The sequence below is a fragment of the Gekko japonicus genome, unplaced genomic scaffold (assembly GCF_001447785.1).
Source record: "Gekko japonicus isolate JY-2015 unplaced genomic scaffold, Gekko_japonicus_V1.1 scaffold18, whole genome shotgun sequence".
NCBI classification, from domain to species: domain Eukaryota; kingdom Metazoa; phylum Chordata; class Lepidosauria; order Squamata; family Gekkonidae; genus Gekko; species Gekko japonicus.
In genome coordinates, this window is record NW_015170275.1 from 3,002,148 (window position 1) to 3,020,077 (window position 17,930).

Sequence of the window (17,930 nt, forward strand, 5' to 3'; positions counted from 1 at the left end):
TCCTGCTAATTGAAGAGGCAATTTGGTGGGCGCTAGTGCATTCTGCACACGCTGCCAGCACATAAGACAGAGATTGCCCACACGGGTGGAAAAGGGTGGGAAAACAAAGCGGTGCAGTCTGAAATACCAAAACCACTTCAGAGACGTCTCCTTACCGGTAGGGGAAAGGCTGTGTGAAATGGCAGCCCTGTACCAGTTTACTCCAAGATGGTACAATAACGGCTTAAAAAGGGTAATGTGAAATTCCCCAATGTTATGCAGTTAGAGGTGCTCCGAAATAAAAGTACCAATTAAAGTTCAGCACACCTTTATGACTCAGTCTATCTGGCAAGCCCGAGCCCTGATCCACAATGCACTATAGTTGGCAATTGCTTAGACGGCAACAGCATGGAATGAGTATCGTGGGAAATTATTTGTATAGAGTGGCTTCCCATGTGGGTTGTAGCACCTTCCTTCTCTTGCCAGTTTGGTGTAGTGGTTAAGTGCACGGACTCTAATCTGTGAGAACTGGGTTTGACTCCCCACTCCTCCACTTGCACCTGCTGGATGACCTTGGGCAAGCCATAGTTCTGTCAGAGCTGTTCCTGAAGAAGAGCAGTTTCTCTCAGAGCTCTCTCAGCCCCACCTACCTCACAGGGTGTGTGTTGTGGGGAGGGGAAAGGAAAGGAGTTTGTAAGCCACTCTGAGACTCCAAAGCTCCTCCAGGCTAAAATCATGAGACCTGTCTTGGCTGCATAAATGCAGCAGCTCCCTAATCACCAAGGTACAATAAGAGCAGAAAGATGTTCAGTACATAACACTTATCAAATGGTACTCTGTTCATAAGGGCCCAAAATGTGATGTATGTAGTTGAGCTCAGTAAGAAACAACATTAAAGAGGAAGTAATATAAAGAGAAATACCTATCTGAGGTGTACAGTAATAAGTACACGGAATTAACCTTGTGCATTAATAAGGGCTCAGCTCTTTTAAAAATGATCACAATTTTACTCAAAACGTAACTTGGTGTCCTCTGCTCTTGCTGCCCTCTGGCCTTTACTCCTATGGCAAGCTTCTTTAACTAGCAAGGGCTAATTGCTAGTTAAAGCATACCTACCGAGCAGCCAGTGATGAGTTGTATAAATAATATCCATTACTGCAAAAAAAAAAAAAAGTGTGAAATCTTTCACTGATGACTGTAAGATATATCAGGGTACAGATGGCTGTGGCAGGGTAGAATTACATCCCTAAAATACTGGCACATAAGAGACACCACACCAGGAGGGATTATACTGGTTTCACCACATGTTATTACAACTGTGGACTTTGAAATTAATATTTGTTTTATTTATACCTCTTATTTTCCAAAAAGCCGGGATGGCAGTTGGCTATGGCTGGGAAGGCAGGGTAGAAATTCGAAAAATAAATACATAAATAAATAAAATAAACTCTGTTTCCTGATACCCTGGGAAAGAAACATAAGCCACTACAGCTAACTGGTTAGAACTGTCACATTAGAGAGGGTTTCTGTAAGATAGGTGCACGACACAAATGAGGTTAATAAATCAACAAATATATTAAGATCATGCTGAACGCAGTCGATGGGGTGACTCTTTTGTGTGCCAAGTATCCTTGGCATATTCAAAAAAAAGGGAAATCTGAAAAAGCAAGAGAACAGAAAAATTACCATGATGTGACGTGGATGTCCTTGAGAAGACTGATAAACCTGTCTACCAGGGGCACACAGAGAGGACCCAGGATGGCATCCCAGTTGGGCTGCATGTACTCAGAAGCTCTCCGCTGGGCATCACTTTCGCAACAAAAATAATCAGCACAAGGCGTCACAATGTATGGAATGAAGTAATAATTGCCACTTGAAGCCTGAAGAAAACAAGGCATGGAAATATTAGTGTGAATCATTAAAAAAACAGGAGCTTTGATACGCTCAGTCTGAATGGCCTATCAGTTAAATACTTATCATTAACAATGCAACAAAAAACTGAAAACTGTGTTGTGAAGCTCCACACTTTCAATATACTTTTAGACATTCCTATGAAGCAAGATCATAATTTCTAAAATTTCCAAAGTATTAAGGCTATAGCTATGGCTATGAATGCGGCATTTGATCTAAACTTCAGCGAATGGAGTAGGCTTCTGGAAATCTTGTATTCAACCCAAATGAAGTACAGAGTTCAGGAATACAGAGTGCAGCTGCCATCTAATCAAGGACAAGATGGCAAGTGTTCTGTATCATGGGAATGAACAACTGTCTGGGTCTGACATGTACCCCCTCAGTGATGACCAAGAATTACATTCTCTACATCCACCGAGTGCCATTGATGAAAATGTCTGGAAAGGAAATGAGAAAAGGTATGGAAATGACTCTGAAAAAGTTACTCTATCACATCCATCCTACACTTTCCCCTCCATAATCACTGCATGGAAAGATGTTCTTATATTTGTGTTGGGACTGCTGAGTATTAAGGACTTTCTAGAGATTCCTAAATTCAAGACAAAAGCAATGGGACAGACTGAACACATCTAGATCATTCAATCTGTAATACGATGCTGAAAGAAAAACAGCCTTTTCTTCACTGTGCTACATTAAAAAGCAAATTTTAAAAAGCTTGAACTGGAAACAAACAATTTCTCTGTATGAATTTCAGTGTGCTCTATTTACTGAATCACATATATCAAGGTAATTGCTCATATGACTACCAACCTCAAATACGGATATCCTATACTGTTTTCATGGTTTTAAACAAGATACGTAATCTTGTTTAAAACCATTTTAAACAAAATATGTAATCTTTCCTTAAAATCTGCCTCCATTCCTGAGGACTGGAAGGTAGCTAATGTCACTCCCATCTTTAAAAAGGGTTTCAGAGGAGATCCGGGAAATTACAGGCCAGTCAGTCTGACGTCGATCCCAGGTAAATTGGTGGAAACCATTATTAAGGAAAGAATTAGTAGGCACATAGATGAACAAAATCTATTGAGGCAGACTCAGCATGGGTTCTGTAAGGGAAGATCTTGTCTCACTAACCTGTTAATGTTCTTTGAGGGGGTGAACAAACATGTGGACAAGGGGGACCCAATAGATATTGTTTACCTTGACTTCCAAAAAGCTTTTGATAAAGTTCCTCATCAAAGGCTCATAAGTAAGCTCAAAAATCATGGGATAAAAGGACAAGTCCTTTTATGGATCAGAAATTGGCTAATTAATAGAAAACAGAGAGTGAGTATAAATGGGCAATTTTCTCAGTGGAGGGAGGTAAGCAGTGGGGTACCGCAGGGATCAGTACTCGGTCCAATGCTTTTTAACTTGTTCATTAATGATTTGGAGTTCGGAGTAAGCAGTGAAGTGGCTAAATTTGTGGATGATACGAAGTTGTTCAGGGTGGTGAAAACCAGTGAGGATTGTGAGGCACTCCAAAGGGATCTGTCAAAGATGGGCAAGTGGGCGTCAACATGGCAAATGGGGTTCAATGTGGCCAAGTGCAAGGTGATGCACATTGGAGCCAAAAATCCTAACTATAAATACACGTTGATGGGGTCTGAACTGGCAGAGACTGATCAAGAGAGAGATCTTGGAGTTGTAGTGGATAACTCACTGAAAATGTCGAGACAGTGTGTGACTGCAATAAAAGAGGCCAATGCTATGCTGGGGATTATTAGGAAGGGTATTGAAAACAGATCAGCTAATTCATAATGCCCCTATATAATTCAATGGTGCGACCTCATTTGGAATACTGTGTGCAGTTCTGGTCACCACACCTCAAAAAGGATATTATAGCTTTGGAAAAAGTGCAGAAAAGGGCAACTCGAATGACAAAAGGGTTGGAACACTTTCCCTATGAGGAATGGTTAAAGCGCTTAGGGCTCTTTAGCTTGGAGAAACGACGACTGAGGGGGTGACATGACTGAGGTTTACAAGATTATGCATGGGAAAGAGCAGGTAGAGAAAGAGGTACTTTTCTCCCTTTCTCATAATACAAGAACTCGTGGGCACTCCATGAAATTGCTGAGCGGTCGGGTTAGAACGGATAAAAGGAAGTACTTCTTCACCCAAAGAGTGATTAACACATGGAATTCACTGCCACAGGAAGTGGTGGCGGCTACAAGCATGGACGGCTTCAAAAGGAAATTAGATAGGCATATGGAGCAGAGGTCCATCAGTGGCTATTAGCCACAAGGTATAGATAGGGGCTCTGGGGCAAGTGATGCTCTGTCTTCTTGGTGCTTGGGAGGGGTTAACAGTGGGAGGGCTTCTAATGTCCTGGCCCTACTGGTGGACCTCCTAATGGCACCTGGTGTTTTTGGCCACTGTGTGACAGAGTGTTGGACTAGATGGGCCTTTGGCCTGATCCAACATTGGCGTCTCTTATGTTTATGTTCTTAAGATATTTCATCATTTCACAACTATATAAGGTAAATTTCCATAGGGAGAGTTTTTAAAATGCTGGATCTTCCTAAATTGAAGTGTGTCTTGGTTTAATTCAATCTGTAGGGCTAGCACAGAGACAACATTCTCAGTCTCTTGATCATCATTATCAGATTTAAAACAGACCTGGGAACTGTGTACTCCTATTCCCACCTTCTGTCCCCTTGTGTCCTGCACAAATGTTCCAAATTGGTCTTAACTTCTTTTAAATTTCATGCTTAGTATGTGCAACAATACCAATGTAACCATGCATGATTAGTGGGAAAAGATTGGAGGAATCAACTGTGGAGAAGTAAAGATCTGGGGAAAAGAAAACACTTCGTTTTTGCTAACAATGTAAAGAGAGGCAAAGTATGCAAGAATTGGAAATTCAGGGGAAATGTGGATGTAGAGTGAGGGCCACGGAAATGATTGTACTCTGGACTCGACACATCGATTATTCCTGAAATTTTAGTCAGCCGCACAAAGCTACCAGTTTCCTTTGTCTCAGATAAATCTTCATCTTCCACTTAAATTTAGACTAAGGACAGAATACAATAAAAGTAGAGAGAGTGATAACTGGACAATCTCTATGTTTTATATATGGTTTACAGAAGAAACAAACTAAAATAATTTCAATAAAGTTCAATTTCAAACAAAGTCCATATAAAAGCAACACCTGGAGTATACAGTTCTTCTTGGTAAGTTTTCCCTTTATTGTTCCCTTATCTGTATATACACCAGTACACACACCCTCCAATGAATGGGCTTTTCAAATTTGTAGAATCATAGAGTTTGTATGAAAGGACCACTAAAAGTATGTCAAAAGAGCTACATAAAACAACACCCACATATATGGTAAAAGATTTAAAACAAATCTGGACATTTGATAGGGGGGTGCTGCCCCGTGTGCCCCACCGCTGGCTATGGCCCTGCCTCAGACCCACAGAAGTGAGATCAAACAAAAGGCAAATAAAATGTGAGCAGTTTGCAGTTCAATAGTATACCTCTAGCTTGGGAGAGAGAAAGAGAGAGACTATTCTATTTATCCACTGTTGATCTGAAGAACCGTTGTGAACACAACTCACCCACTTTTGAGCCTCATTCTGTTGTTCTAGAATTGTGGGTAATCAATGAAGTGGGGGACTGAGATGCAGGATATTTTCTTTCTTGCTCTGACTTTCCCACAGTCCCCTACATGTATGGAGCAAACATGTACACAACCTCTATGTAACTAAATTCTATTCAGACCTTTGGATCAATGTGTGGAGGTCAGGAGTGGGGAAAGAATGTGCAGTTCCACTCCCCATCCCACAATTACCCATGTTTCCTGAATGCACCGAGACCACACTTGCTTCTGCAAATAATGCAGAAGATGCATGTAGGGTTATCAAATGACTGAATGCTCCTCAAAATCAAATGAAAACCTCCTGCTTGAAGAAAATTGGCTTGTTACTTACTGTGAGGGTTCTTGCCTAGCCATCCCCTGATTTACTGGCTTCCGATGTGTAAGGAATGCTTTTCAGCACAGCAGGTAGACATTCAAAGATTAAAACCTTCATCCACATTCCAAAGTGACACAGTGCAAGGAAAGCTATGCCACATGCTTTTTACAGAATGCACAGAACAACTCTGTAACCGTAAGGAACTGTTGACCAGATATAACTAACTGCCCAATCCTAAAACAGACAGCAAACCGACAGCTAGGATGAATTACAGTAACTTCCACCAGCACATTATGTTAATGTCAGTGCAGGGGCAATATGATGGATCAGAAGCAGACAGACTAGCAAAACTGAGGAAATATTGGAGTAAAAGGACTTTTTCAGTCATATGCATAATCTTAATGTGGAAACAGTCTAGGGGGCGCAAACAATGGCAACTGGGAGGTATACGTACATACCACATTATAATCTAAGAAAAGATGCTTTTGAAAAAATTCTTATGTGCTATGCAATATTAGAAATTGGCAACAGTAGCAGTGCTGCCTTTGTGCCCTGCAGCATTTGTGCCCATGACCTCCCGCACTTCCAGTAAACACCGTCTCAAGACTGAGATGGACGGAGCATGTGACTTTAAGCCATCAGGTGTGCTTAATGAGCACAGCCATTCTCCTTGTCTACCCACATCTCAAACCTCTATGAAACTATACTGGTAGGGAAAAAAAATTAATTGCTTCTAAATGCTTGAATTGGAATAAACAAAATGAATGGCTTCTAAATGCTTGAACTGGAATAAACATTACAAGGTAGGCTGATTCATTACTTGAACAGAGGAAACTGCCTCTGTCTGTCTGTGTGTGACAAGAAATGGGAAAAGTCATTAGCAGTTGCTTTGAAGCTCTTCAGGCCTCCTATTACTTTTTTAGTTCTTCTCAAAGAAGGCTGACACCTAAAATTAGTGCTTTGCTATTTCAAATTATTGCAGGTGGCTTATGGTGCAATTACATTTATACCCTTCTAAATCATTTGAAGTCAGTGGGCTTAGAAGGGTGTAACTTTGCTTAAGACTGCACTGCTAATCAATATCTATCATATATATTAATTATTATGTACAATCATTTAAAGATTTTTTAATATAAAGCAAGGAAACTCCTGAATTCCTGAAAAACAAAGTTTGAGTCCAGTGGCACCTTTAAGATCAACAAAGTTTTATTCTGGGTATAAACTCCCATGCACATGCACACTTCTTCAGATGCTGTTACTGAGTTCTGTATTTGCTTTCTTTATTTGTGAAGCATTTCTAGACTTAGCCTGGACAGATGAATCTGCAAAGTTCACTTTTGCCACAAATCATGCAGATCATACTAACACGGGCATAAGATTGCTTCTCATTTCACAGAAGAACATCCATACTTGCACATATAGCCTTGCATTAAAAAAACGTGCATAGCCATACACAAGTTCATATCAGCCGAAGACAAAACTATAATATGAGAAGCAGCTTCTTAGGCTATCTAAAGCACTGGAGAAAACAAATTCCCATGGAAATGAATAAGATTCCCTGCCACAACATGCTTAGGACTGGGTTCTGCAGGAAACAAAGACCCCATACACACTTGGTAGGACACACTCATGCCAAAGGAAATCATATAGGTAATACTGTCTATAGAATTGCAGTTGAAATAAATGCAGAATCAGCTATAGCATATCCCCACTGCTCACGTTTTCTTACTCCAGCTAAAAATACATAGGCTTAGAACCCATGAATGAATTCCATGCATGCTGATAATCTCTGCTGCACAGTTTGCTTCCTCTTCCACTAAACCTTCCATCTGACTAAGATCAATGGTTTTCCTTGAGGAAACAGAAGTTATAGCTGAAATCGAAGTATGCTCTACAGCAAAGAATACCTAGTGTGTATGGAAATAGATTCAGGTGGGCAGCAGAACAAAGTTCAACTCCAGTGGCACCTCTTAAGACCAATAAAGTTTTATTCTGGGTAGCTTTTGTGTGCATGCACGTTTCTTCAGATACACTGAAATAGAAGACACCAGCCTTTACATATAGGTAGTGGGTGAGGAGGATGTTGCCAGGAAAGGCCAGTTAGAGTCAAGATGCATAAGTAACTGTCTTACTCACTAAGAACATGTTGCAATAGCAGAGACAAGACAACTATGGAAGTTTTCGTTTTGAAAAGCCAATGTGTATATAACCATGCAACTATCTTGATTATCTGCAAGTATCTGTATTTTAGAAGTTTAAATATTGTGGCATTTTCCACTTAAACAGAGTAATATTTCCTTCTTACATAATGACGGCAGCAAGGAAGCCCTTGGCCATACTGTGCCTCATTTCAATGCCCTCCCATTCCCAAATGGAAGCAGTCTTGGCACAGAAGGAGAAGCAGTGTGGACAATCACTTACATGACACAGGTTAGCCCCAGCACTGCAAACAGAATGCATGTGCAATTGTAGCAGCTCTCTCATACCACTGACTGCAAACACAAAACAATGAAATGTAGAAAAACATATCACCTTGAAACAGTAATGCTTTCAGAGCCACAATACAAAACAATTTATACAGCAACACAACACTTATGAAATTATGAAGCCAGAATGAAAGAATAATACATACTTTGCCCATCACACCACCACTGTGGTATTCTGGTGGTAGCTGGACTCGAAGAAAAGCTTTGTGGTTGGCAACTGCAGCCTACTCCAAATTGTAATGTGACAATATGGAAAAGTGAAGATCAGAGAAACGGGCATTTTTAAAAGAAAGGACACAGAGAATACAGAATAGAAACATTATTAAAGAGGGAAACAATGAAATGTGTTTACATGCTTGTAGAAATATATATTCATGAAAAGAAAGGCTCATGGAATTTGTAATGAAACATTCGTTAGGAAAGCATCGGTCTAGTTTCTTTCTACAATGTTAGTATATTTGCATAGAGACCTCCCACAAGTTTACTCATCAATCATTACAGGCATAGTAAACCTATGTAATATATATCTAGGTAAAGGAACCAACCTAGCAGTTCGAAAGCAAGAAATTGCAAGTAGATAAATAGGTACCATTTCAGTGGGAAGGTAACCTTTAAAGGAGCCACTTAATACTTTTATAAGGATTAAGGTAAATTAAACTTTACAAGAGGAACGCAGGCTATAACCTATGGGTAAATATTGTTTTTCACTCGCAGATCCTTCTGGTATAAAGATGCACCCATTAGCTAAAATTTATAGTTCTTATTTATTTTATTTTATTACATTTATACCCCGCCCTCCCCGCGAATGGGGATTGATCTGTCAATCAAAGAAGGGAAAAGAAACCATGATGTCTTGTGCAATTATCAAAGAACCAGATGCAAAGAAACATGAAATTCATTGCAGGCACTCAAGTGGCCTTTGGACTTGCTTTTTGAAACAGAAGGTCTCCATGCCAACGTTGCAAAATGCTTTAGAAATTAAGAGGCATTTCAAAAACAGGCTACACTACAGCATGGGGGAAGGTCTGAAGTGTTTAAAGGTAAAAGAAGTCACGTCCACACAACATGCCCCAGTGCACATTTTTTTCTTAATGGCATAAATTACCTCCCACGACTTAAAAATACTAGAGGGCTGTTGAAACATTTTATTTATGTAAGGAGGGCCATTGTTAATAAATGTGACTGTAGGCGATATCTGAAAGTAATTCAGTATAGTATAACTTTTTTTCTGCCTGTACAGAAACAGTAAGAGTCTAAACTGTTGTCACCTATTAATCCAATACACAGCATCCCTTTGTATGATTACTGCCTGTTTAAACATAGGTGTTGTAGTCCAGTAGTCTGCACATGTTATAATACATTAGGCAGATTGCAAACTAATGAAATAATCCACACTCAATATGAACATTATCATTTTTTTCCAGACTGAGACGCACTTAAAGGTAAAGGTAAAGGTTCCCTTGCTCGAAAGCCAGTCGAATCCGACTCTAGGGTTGCGGTGCTTATCTCCGTTTCAAAGCCGAAGAGCCAGCGCTGTCCAAATACGTTTCCATGGTCATGAGGCCAGCATGACTAAACACCAAGGCGCACGGAACGCTGTTACCTTCCCACCGAAGTGGTACCTATTTATTTACTTGCAATTTCTTGCTTTCGAACTGCTAGGTTGGCAGGAGCTGGAACTAGAGATGGGAGCTCACTCCATCATGCGGCACTCGGGTCTCGAACTGCTGAACTACTGACCTTCCACAGCCTGCAGTTCAGCGTCTCAACCACTTGAGCCACCGCAGCTCCAAAGACGCACTTACATAGTCTCTTATCTGTCATATACTATAGATATATCCTACACAGTTAAAGAGTTTATTATCTTTCAGTTGTCAATATTTCTCAACAATTTGCATATTTTCAACACTACTTAATTTCCTCTAAAGGATTTTACAAAATACTCTTCTAGTCACACTAAAGTATACATTTGTATTTCCTTAACTAACACACTAAACACAATTCAACCTACCCCAGGCACCAGAAATTGGCATATGCTAACACCATCCCAATGTAGAGACAGTGATTGACCTGATATAGGAATATAAGCACAAAATTCTAACTTCCAGGGGTCATTTCCTGCGGGAGCACACAGGAGCAGGGCTCCGGCCGTAAGGAGCCCAGGGGACGGGCACATGAAACAAGCCCCACCTCCTACTCCCAGCAGCCCTCAGTCAGGAGCAAGAAGCAGCCAGGTAAGTTGCAGAGCACCCCCCAGCCCGCCTTCAGGTACAAGCTCTCCTTTCTCTGTGAGGGCAGATCTGCGCATCCCCCCCGCCGCTAGCAATCCAAAACAGTCCAGGGGCACCTTTAAAACCAAGTTTTATTCAGGTACAAGCCCTCCCTCCTCTGTGAGCAATCCAAAACAGTCCAGTGGAGCCTGAGTGGTGGGTGTTGCCTTCTGACACACTTCCGGTGATGTCAGGGTGTGTGGCATATGCAAATAAGTTATGCTAATAAGTTATTCTAATGAGCTCCTGCACCTCTTTTTCTACTAAATGACCCTCTAACTTCTATAATTTAACAGATGTGAGGTATGGATCCCATGTAGGATTCCAGTAGCGCATGGAGGAGGACAATTTTTTATTCTTCCTCCTGTTGCAGCCCTCCCCCGTGCTGCTCTTGAGGGACTGGCGACTCCCAGGAATAGCTTGGTAGGAAATCAGAGGTCTCCCCACAAAGGTCTTATGCCTACAGAAACTCTAAGAAGGATCCAAGCCACTGAAGATTCCTGAATGTGGGGTTCTAGGGAGTCGGCATCTGCCTTGTGATCTGCCCCTGCCTACACAGTCCCAACCAAGCCCCTGAGGCCAGCAAAAGTCCTAAGATACTAAGAGGAAATGGGGTTGACCCCATCTTGTTCTTCCCCTTCTCTTGTCAAGTCTCTCCTCTGCAACTTGAAGCCTCCTCCCTTGTCCGCTAAGGGGCCATGGTTAACCAAACGAATCTGACCTGCCACCCCACATCTGTCCCTCTTTGGCCTGATGGCTTGGGGGACTGGCCTGAATACCATTGCTGGTGATAGCCCCTTCAAGGGACCACTTGTTGATGCAGTAGTGCAGCACTTCACCCAGTTGAGGAATGGAGGCCTGCAGTGAGCTAAGGAAATGGATGGAGTGATCATCAACCTAAAGACATGTTTGCTTGTGGGGAGAAGGTAAGATCTTGGGCACACCCTAGCTTTGGTATGCATTTATGTAAAGAAAGAGGCATCATGCCTCTTCTTTGAAAACTGGCAACTTGTAAACTATTTCATTTTGCTGATATGAATTTATATACAACATTTGACTTGGCTTAAAACATTCCACTATCAGACTAAATTGTTATTATTATATGACTAGGAGTGAGGCCCATTGTGGGAAGAAATACAACGAGCTCTAGAAGGAAGCTCCAGGTGAGTGTCCCAGCTGTGGCTGGTGGGGTGGCAGAGGGAAGGGGAAAATAGAGGGAGACAAGCCATGTTTATTTCCTTCTGCTTAGCTATAAGGCAGGGCTGTCTCAAGTCATTTTGTTGCCCCAAGTGGGTAGTATGGGAGGACAGCCTCATGGTAACAGGTATGGTTCCCTTCACCTCTGACTTATGTTGATTTGGGGTTAATGCAGTGGCAGCTAAGGTAGAAAAGCACCTCCTCCTATGCCATGTCTTCTGGGTTCCAATGGTCTGGAAAGTGGTTCCATAGCCAGTTACAGGGTTGCCAACTCTGGGTTGGGAAATACCTGTAGATTTGGGGGGTACAGCCTGGGGAGGGCAGGGCTTGGGGTGTGGAGGAACCTCAGCAGGCATAATTCCATACAGTCCATTGCCCAAAGCAGCCATTTTCTCCAGGAGAACTGATCTTGGAGATCTCCGGGTGTTGCCTGGAGACTGGCAATACTAAGGGGAGGGCCAGACCTGTAGATTTGAGGGATAGAGCCTGGGGAGGGCAGAGTTTGGGGTGTGGAGGAACCTCAGCAGGGTACAATTCCATAGAGTCTATTGCCCAAAACAGCCGTTCTCTCCAGGAGAACTGGTCTTAGAGATCTCCAGGTGCTGCCTGGAGGCTGGCAATACTAAGGGGAGGGCCAGACCTGTAGATTTGAGGGGTAGAGCCTGGGGATGGCAGGGTTTAGGGTGTGGAGGGTATAATGCTATAGAGTCCACTGTCCAACGCAGTCATTGTAATAGCTGCGAAATTTTCTGTACAGGAAATGATGTGCTGTGGCTGGGGAACACGGTGATTTCTGGGAGATCTCCAGGCCCCACAGGGAGATTGGCAACTCCAGTGACCATTTAAGGGAAGATTGGGATATGTATTTTGGCAACTCCAGTGACTATTTAAGGGGAAATTGTGTTATGTATTTTACCTCAGGACACATTCAATCACTCGCAACAACAAACTGTTTAGAATGTTAGAGGTAAAGGCCAATCAGGCTGCATATGCAAATGACCTCTGTGTTCTGACTGGCTATTGGGGGAGAGGAACAGCAAACTGTTTAGAATATTGGAGGCGAGACTCAGGCAACGCAGCCAGTGAATCGGACAGCTTCTGAGTGACTGATCAGGGAGCGAACTGATTTGGGAGCGTGTGAAATGTTCAGGAGAGTCCACAACTAAAACAAAATTATATATAAGGAGAGATGTGTGGCACACATTTTTGTGCTTTAATTTGGTTAGAAAAGGTGACAGAATTGGGGCCTAAGTGCAGGTTTCTAAAATTTCTAAGGACTTTTTTTAATCTGAGTAGAACACATCTAAGTCTTTCTTTATAAGCAGAAGTTGGTTTTGCAAGACTCTTCTTGTTCTGATATCCTCTTGTTATTACCATTACCCTTTGGGACATAACTGGAAACTATCAGGCATATCTGTTGTAAGCCGCCCTGAGCCGGCCTTGGCTGGGAGGGCGGGATATAAGTCTAAATAAATATTAAAATCCTATGTTTGAGAGCTATGATATACAAGGTGCATTTCTTGTTGCAATTTCTGTACTAGAGAAACCATCTTCAGAGTGCAAATAGGCAGACGTCCAATGCTAGTTAGTATCAGATAAATTTTTATGTTATCTGAAACCTCACTGTCTAAATCAACTGTTGTCTCATGTTTGATAAAGTCCTGTAAAGAACACTACCATGCATCTGAACTCCACAATCATTAAATGCTCTGGGCACTCCATAGGCCATTAATTTAATTGTGTTGTCACGCAGAGGGATGCACAAAACATTCTGTTAATCAAACTTCAGACAAGAGAATTTGCTATTTATGTACAATTAAAATGATATAAGCAAAGGGCATAGCGAATCCAGATGGCTCATCATAATTTAATTTTTGCCTAACATAATGCACAAATTCAAATGAAACAACAGACATATGGTCAGAGATCCACCTCACCCATTAATTATTGCAATCATCTTTATTGTCTCCCTCTGTTTCAGATGATTCTGGACAGTTTGGAACTCTAGTACATATGCTGCTAGTTAATATATTAGATATCTATTCCACATATTACCTTGACTTCTCAATATCAAACAGTACAATCTCACCTCTGTACCCAAACCATGGTCTCACCATAGTAACACTCTGAGAAAGAAAAGCTGTTCCATCAGGCTGAATATTTGTAATTTATTTTATAGATAAGTGCTTTGAAAGGCTGGGTTGAGCTGTGCATACACCATCTCTGACTGGTGACCATAGTTCAACTCTCCAAGGAGCTTCTGCCACATAAAGGAGCACAGCATTGTGACCTTTAATTACATGCAAGGCCAGTTCTGCTTTGGGAACTGAACTCCAAGATGTAAACAGCAACTCCTAATTCATGATTTAGGGCTCTCTGTTGGGCAGTAGATTAGCAATGCAGAATTTTAATTGTTTGTTTTGAAGGAGCCAGCAAAAGGAAACTCTCCTTTCAGTCTTATCTCTGAACATTTCATAGCTAAAACAACAGAAAATACAACCCAGAGAATGTTTATTAATCTGAGTTATTTCCCCTTGTGTAAAGGCTTAAATCAGTGTCCGAGCCTTATCATTCAAAATACCTACTACCTACTGAAGGATTTTCACATTTAGCACAGCAAGGCTCAAAGGCCATATCCCAAAAGATGTGTTCAACTTCTGGCAAGCTTGTTTTCCTCAAATTAATATTCTGCTTCCTCTTTCTTCGATAAAATTCTGATTTAAATGTTTAAAGGAGTATAAGGATGCTATCTACACACTTGATAGCAAAAATTACTTTCCAACTTCCCCTTTTTTAAAGGGACACCAGGTTTTTTTGAATTCTAGTTGTACAATATATACAGTTAAAAAAATCATGCACGGATCGACTTAAAGACTTATCTTAGAAATCTTAGTATATCTCTCATTTGTTTTGATCAAAGACTAAGTTCTCAGATTACCTTTCAACACGGGTTTGAATCACAGGATCATACAAAGTACACAACAGGCACTCCATGTTTCACCAGCACGATATACTGAGGCAGTTATGTGATTGAGAGAGCAACCCTAAACAAGTCTACTCATAGTTTTGCCTACTTTGAGCTAGGAATTTTTCTGATTTGGGGATGATGTCTGGAGGGGGCAGAGTCTGGGGAAGGGATATGATGCCATAGATATCGATAGTCTAGAGAACACTTGTAATTTCAAGAGAAGTCCAGGTCATACCTGGAGATTGGTAAGCCTATATACTCAGAATCCTACTCAGGTCCGTCCTTATGATCAGGAAAGTTTTCTTAGGATGGCACCAACAGTATTCTAAACTTGGTGTGCACCAGCTTTAAACATGCTACCACAAGGAGGATTTAGAGCAGGGGTATTGAACTCATTTGTTACAAGGGCCAGATCTGACATAAATGTCACTTTGCCGAGCTGGGCCATGTGTGCCATAAAATGTAACACAAGGTATTGGAAATATAAATTTGATAAAGATGATTTCAGATGCCGAATGGCAATAGGCTTGATTGGATTAGGTGTGATATGCAGAGGCATAGCAGGTGTGGAGACATCATCATTGGTAATGGAACAGGAAACCTAGGTCTCAGTTTGGTCCATGAGGATTCTGTCCAGGAGGATGCAAAGAGTAAGTTTGAAGAAGTGAGCACTGACTCATGAAAGCTCATACCCTGCCACAAATACTGTTAGTCTTCAAGTTGCTACTGGACTCTTATTCTTTCTACATTTATAAGAAACCACAACATTAAAAAACCAATGGTGGGGACATTTGAAACTACCAGGACATTCAGTTGCTGAACTAAGAGTAGCAGTCCTCTTACAAAGAAATTTCAAAGGGAGATTAGAAAGAGAGACTGATGAATTGCAACTGATAATGACGCTCAATGCATCCTCCTGGGCTGAATTGAGACCTAGGTTGCTTCTCTCATTACCAATGGCTGCTATTGTTATTTGGTATCTGATATCACTTCACTCACCAAGATATAAAGACAGATGGACTCATATCCTAGCTGTATCTGAAGAAGTGAGCAGTGACTCATGAAAGCTCATGCCCTGCCACAAATTTTGTTAGTTATTAAGGTGTTACTGGACTCTTGCTCCCTTCCACTAATAAAGATTGCAAGCTGTGTTGTTAGATTTCTTTCTCTTTTTTCATCTGTTAGAACTGGAAAGGGGGATCTCTCTAAGGCTGCTGCCACACACGCTAAGTAATCCACTTTCAATCCACTTTCAGTGCACTTTCAAAGTGGATTTTGCCAGTTCACACAGTAAAACTCCACTTTGAAAGTGCACTGAAAGTGGATTGAAAGTGGATTACTTAGCGTGTGTGGCAGCAGCCATAGTGAAATAATGTGTTGCTTTCAGACTGGACAAAATTCAGTCATTGCTAGTGATGATAATAAAAAGTTTTAAAAGGAAGGGGGGGAGGTTAATGTGAAGAAAGGCGGACAGTGAGGTGGGAGGAGAGAGGAGACATGTTGAATTGGAATATATGGAACTATGAATGTATTTTTAAATACTTAGCCATCTACTTCCAGTCATTAAACCATGGAATTCAATCCAAATGTTGTAATTCCTAATCAGGGTCTTTTTGAAAGAAAATCCCAGATAGGCAAAGAGAAATATACTCTTTAAAAAAAACTTTTTAGAATAAGCCAAAATAATTTCCCTTTAATTCCCCTTAAAACAGATGCATCTCTTTCTTGCCCACTCTTCTTTTTTTAACATGAGTGTGTGTGTGATCAGGTCTCAAAGTAAACAGCAGAACAGGGCTTGTCAGAAGAATCCCCCTCCCTCTCTCTAAAGAAGTGTGCATGCACCGGAAAGCTTCTACCTGGAATAAAACTTTGCTGGTCCTGAAGGTGCCATGGGACTCCCTCTCCAAATGAGGGAAGATTGGCTTGGGAATGCAGCAGCAGTCCCAGAGGAAGGAGCAGGAGAGAGTGGAGAGAGCTTTTGTCTGGTGCATGCATGTGTGCTCTCTTTTTCCTTCCCCCTCGCTTCCTCCCTAGAGGAAGAGAGGTTTGGCAATGCAGCAGCAGCCTCAGAGGAGAAAGCAGGAGAGAGCAAAGGAGACTTTTATCTGGTGTGCGCGTACACTCTCTTTTTCCTTCTCCCTTTGCAGCAGCAGTAGTGGCTGGGAGAAGGAAGCAGCTGCTTGTGGGCCAGACATCAGCCCTGCACAGTAGACAGTTTTATGATTGCTAGGGATGGGCATGAACTGAATCATGAAGCAAAAATCATCATGAATTTTGTCCTGTTTGTCATTAGTGAACCAAAGTTTGTGACAGGTCTACCGTCATGAACTTCCATGAACTTTTAAAACAGTTCATGGTGGTGTCCTGATTTGGACTTCCCCGCGCTGCCCCTGGATGCTCCAAAGGGAGAGTTACCCAGCGTTGCTGGCTCCGGGTTTGGGCAGCAATACAGAGGCGATGGCACCTCGCCGCCTGGGGACCCACCGGCTGGCCACAGCAGAGGAGCGCGAGAGGAGCTGGCAGGGAGCCCACACAGAAGATGGGCAACAAGGGAGGATGGGGGATAGGGTGTGGGATGAGCTCGGCAACGCAGCCAGGAGGCCTGCCTGGCAAATCGCGTGTTGTGTCCGCGGACCGCCACTGGGCGCCCGCAATACAGCGGAGCTTGAGTCCGGAGAACAATGGGGACCAGGCTCCTGCACCCTGCCACTAGGGGAACCAATGGGACATTGGTGGGAGGTTTGAATGGGCCAATGGGAGGTTCCCCAGACTGTATATACGCGGCCGGTCGGCCGTTGGTGGGTGTGCGTGTTGTGTACCAGTAAAGTGTGCAGTGTATCATGCGTGCCTCAGCAATTCTTCCATGCGGCAAACCCACTACACAACATCGCGGTGGAGGCCCTGGCAATGGCCACACCAATGTTGTCCTAAGTTGCGACAGGAGAGAGACAGTGCAAGATGGCGACCCTGCCCAGGATGAGTGAGGGGGGAGGCGGGAAGGAGCCCTTAAAAGGGCAGTCGATGTTAGCCAATAGGGAGAGGGGAGGAGAGAACGGAGAGGCGTATGGGCCACTGGGGCAAGGGAGAGGGGATGAGGAAGGAGGATGGGGGAGTATAAAAGGAGGTAGGAACACTGGGGTCGAGGAGGAGAACAGGTGAGTGG

General features: G+C 42.3%; 1 protein-coding gene across 1 annotated transcript in view; it reads right to left on the minus strand.

Moving 5' to 3' along the window:
• MAP3K15 (mitogen-activated protein kinase kinase kinase 15) overlaps positions 1-17,930 on the minus strand; it is a 129,694-nt gene that overhangs the window by 74,853 nt on the left and 36,911 nt on the right. Inside the window, exon 4 of the mRNA XM_015417615.1 lies at positions 1,666-1,859. Within this exon, the coding sequence (XP_015273101.1) occupies positions 1,666-1,859 (194 nt within the window). The remainder of the gene's footprint in view (positions 1-1,665; positions 1,860-17,930) is intronic.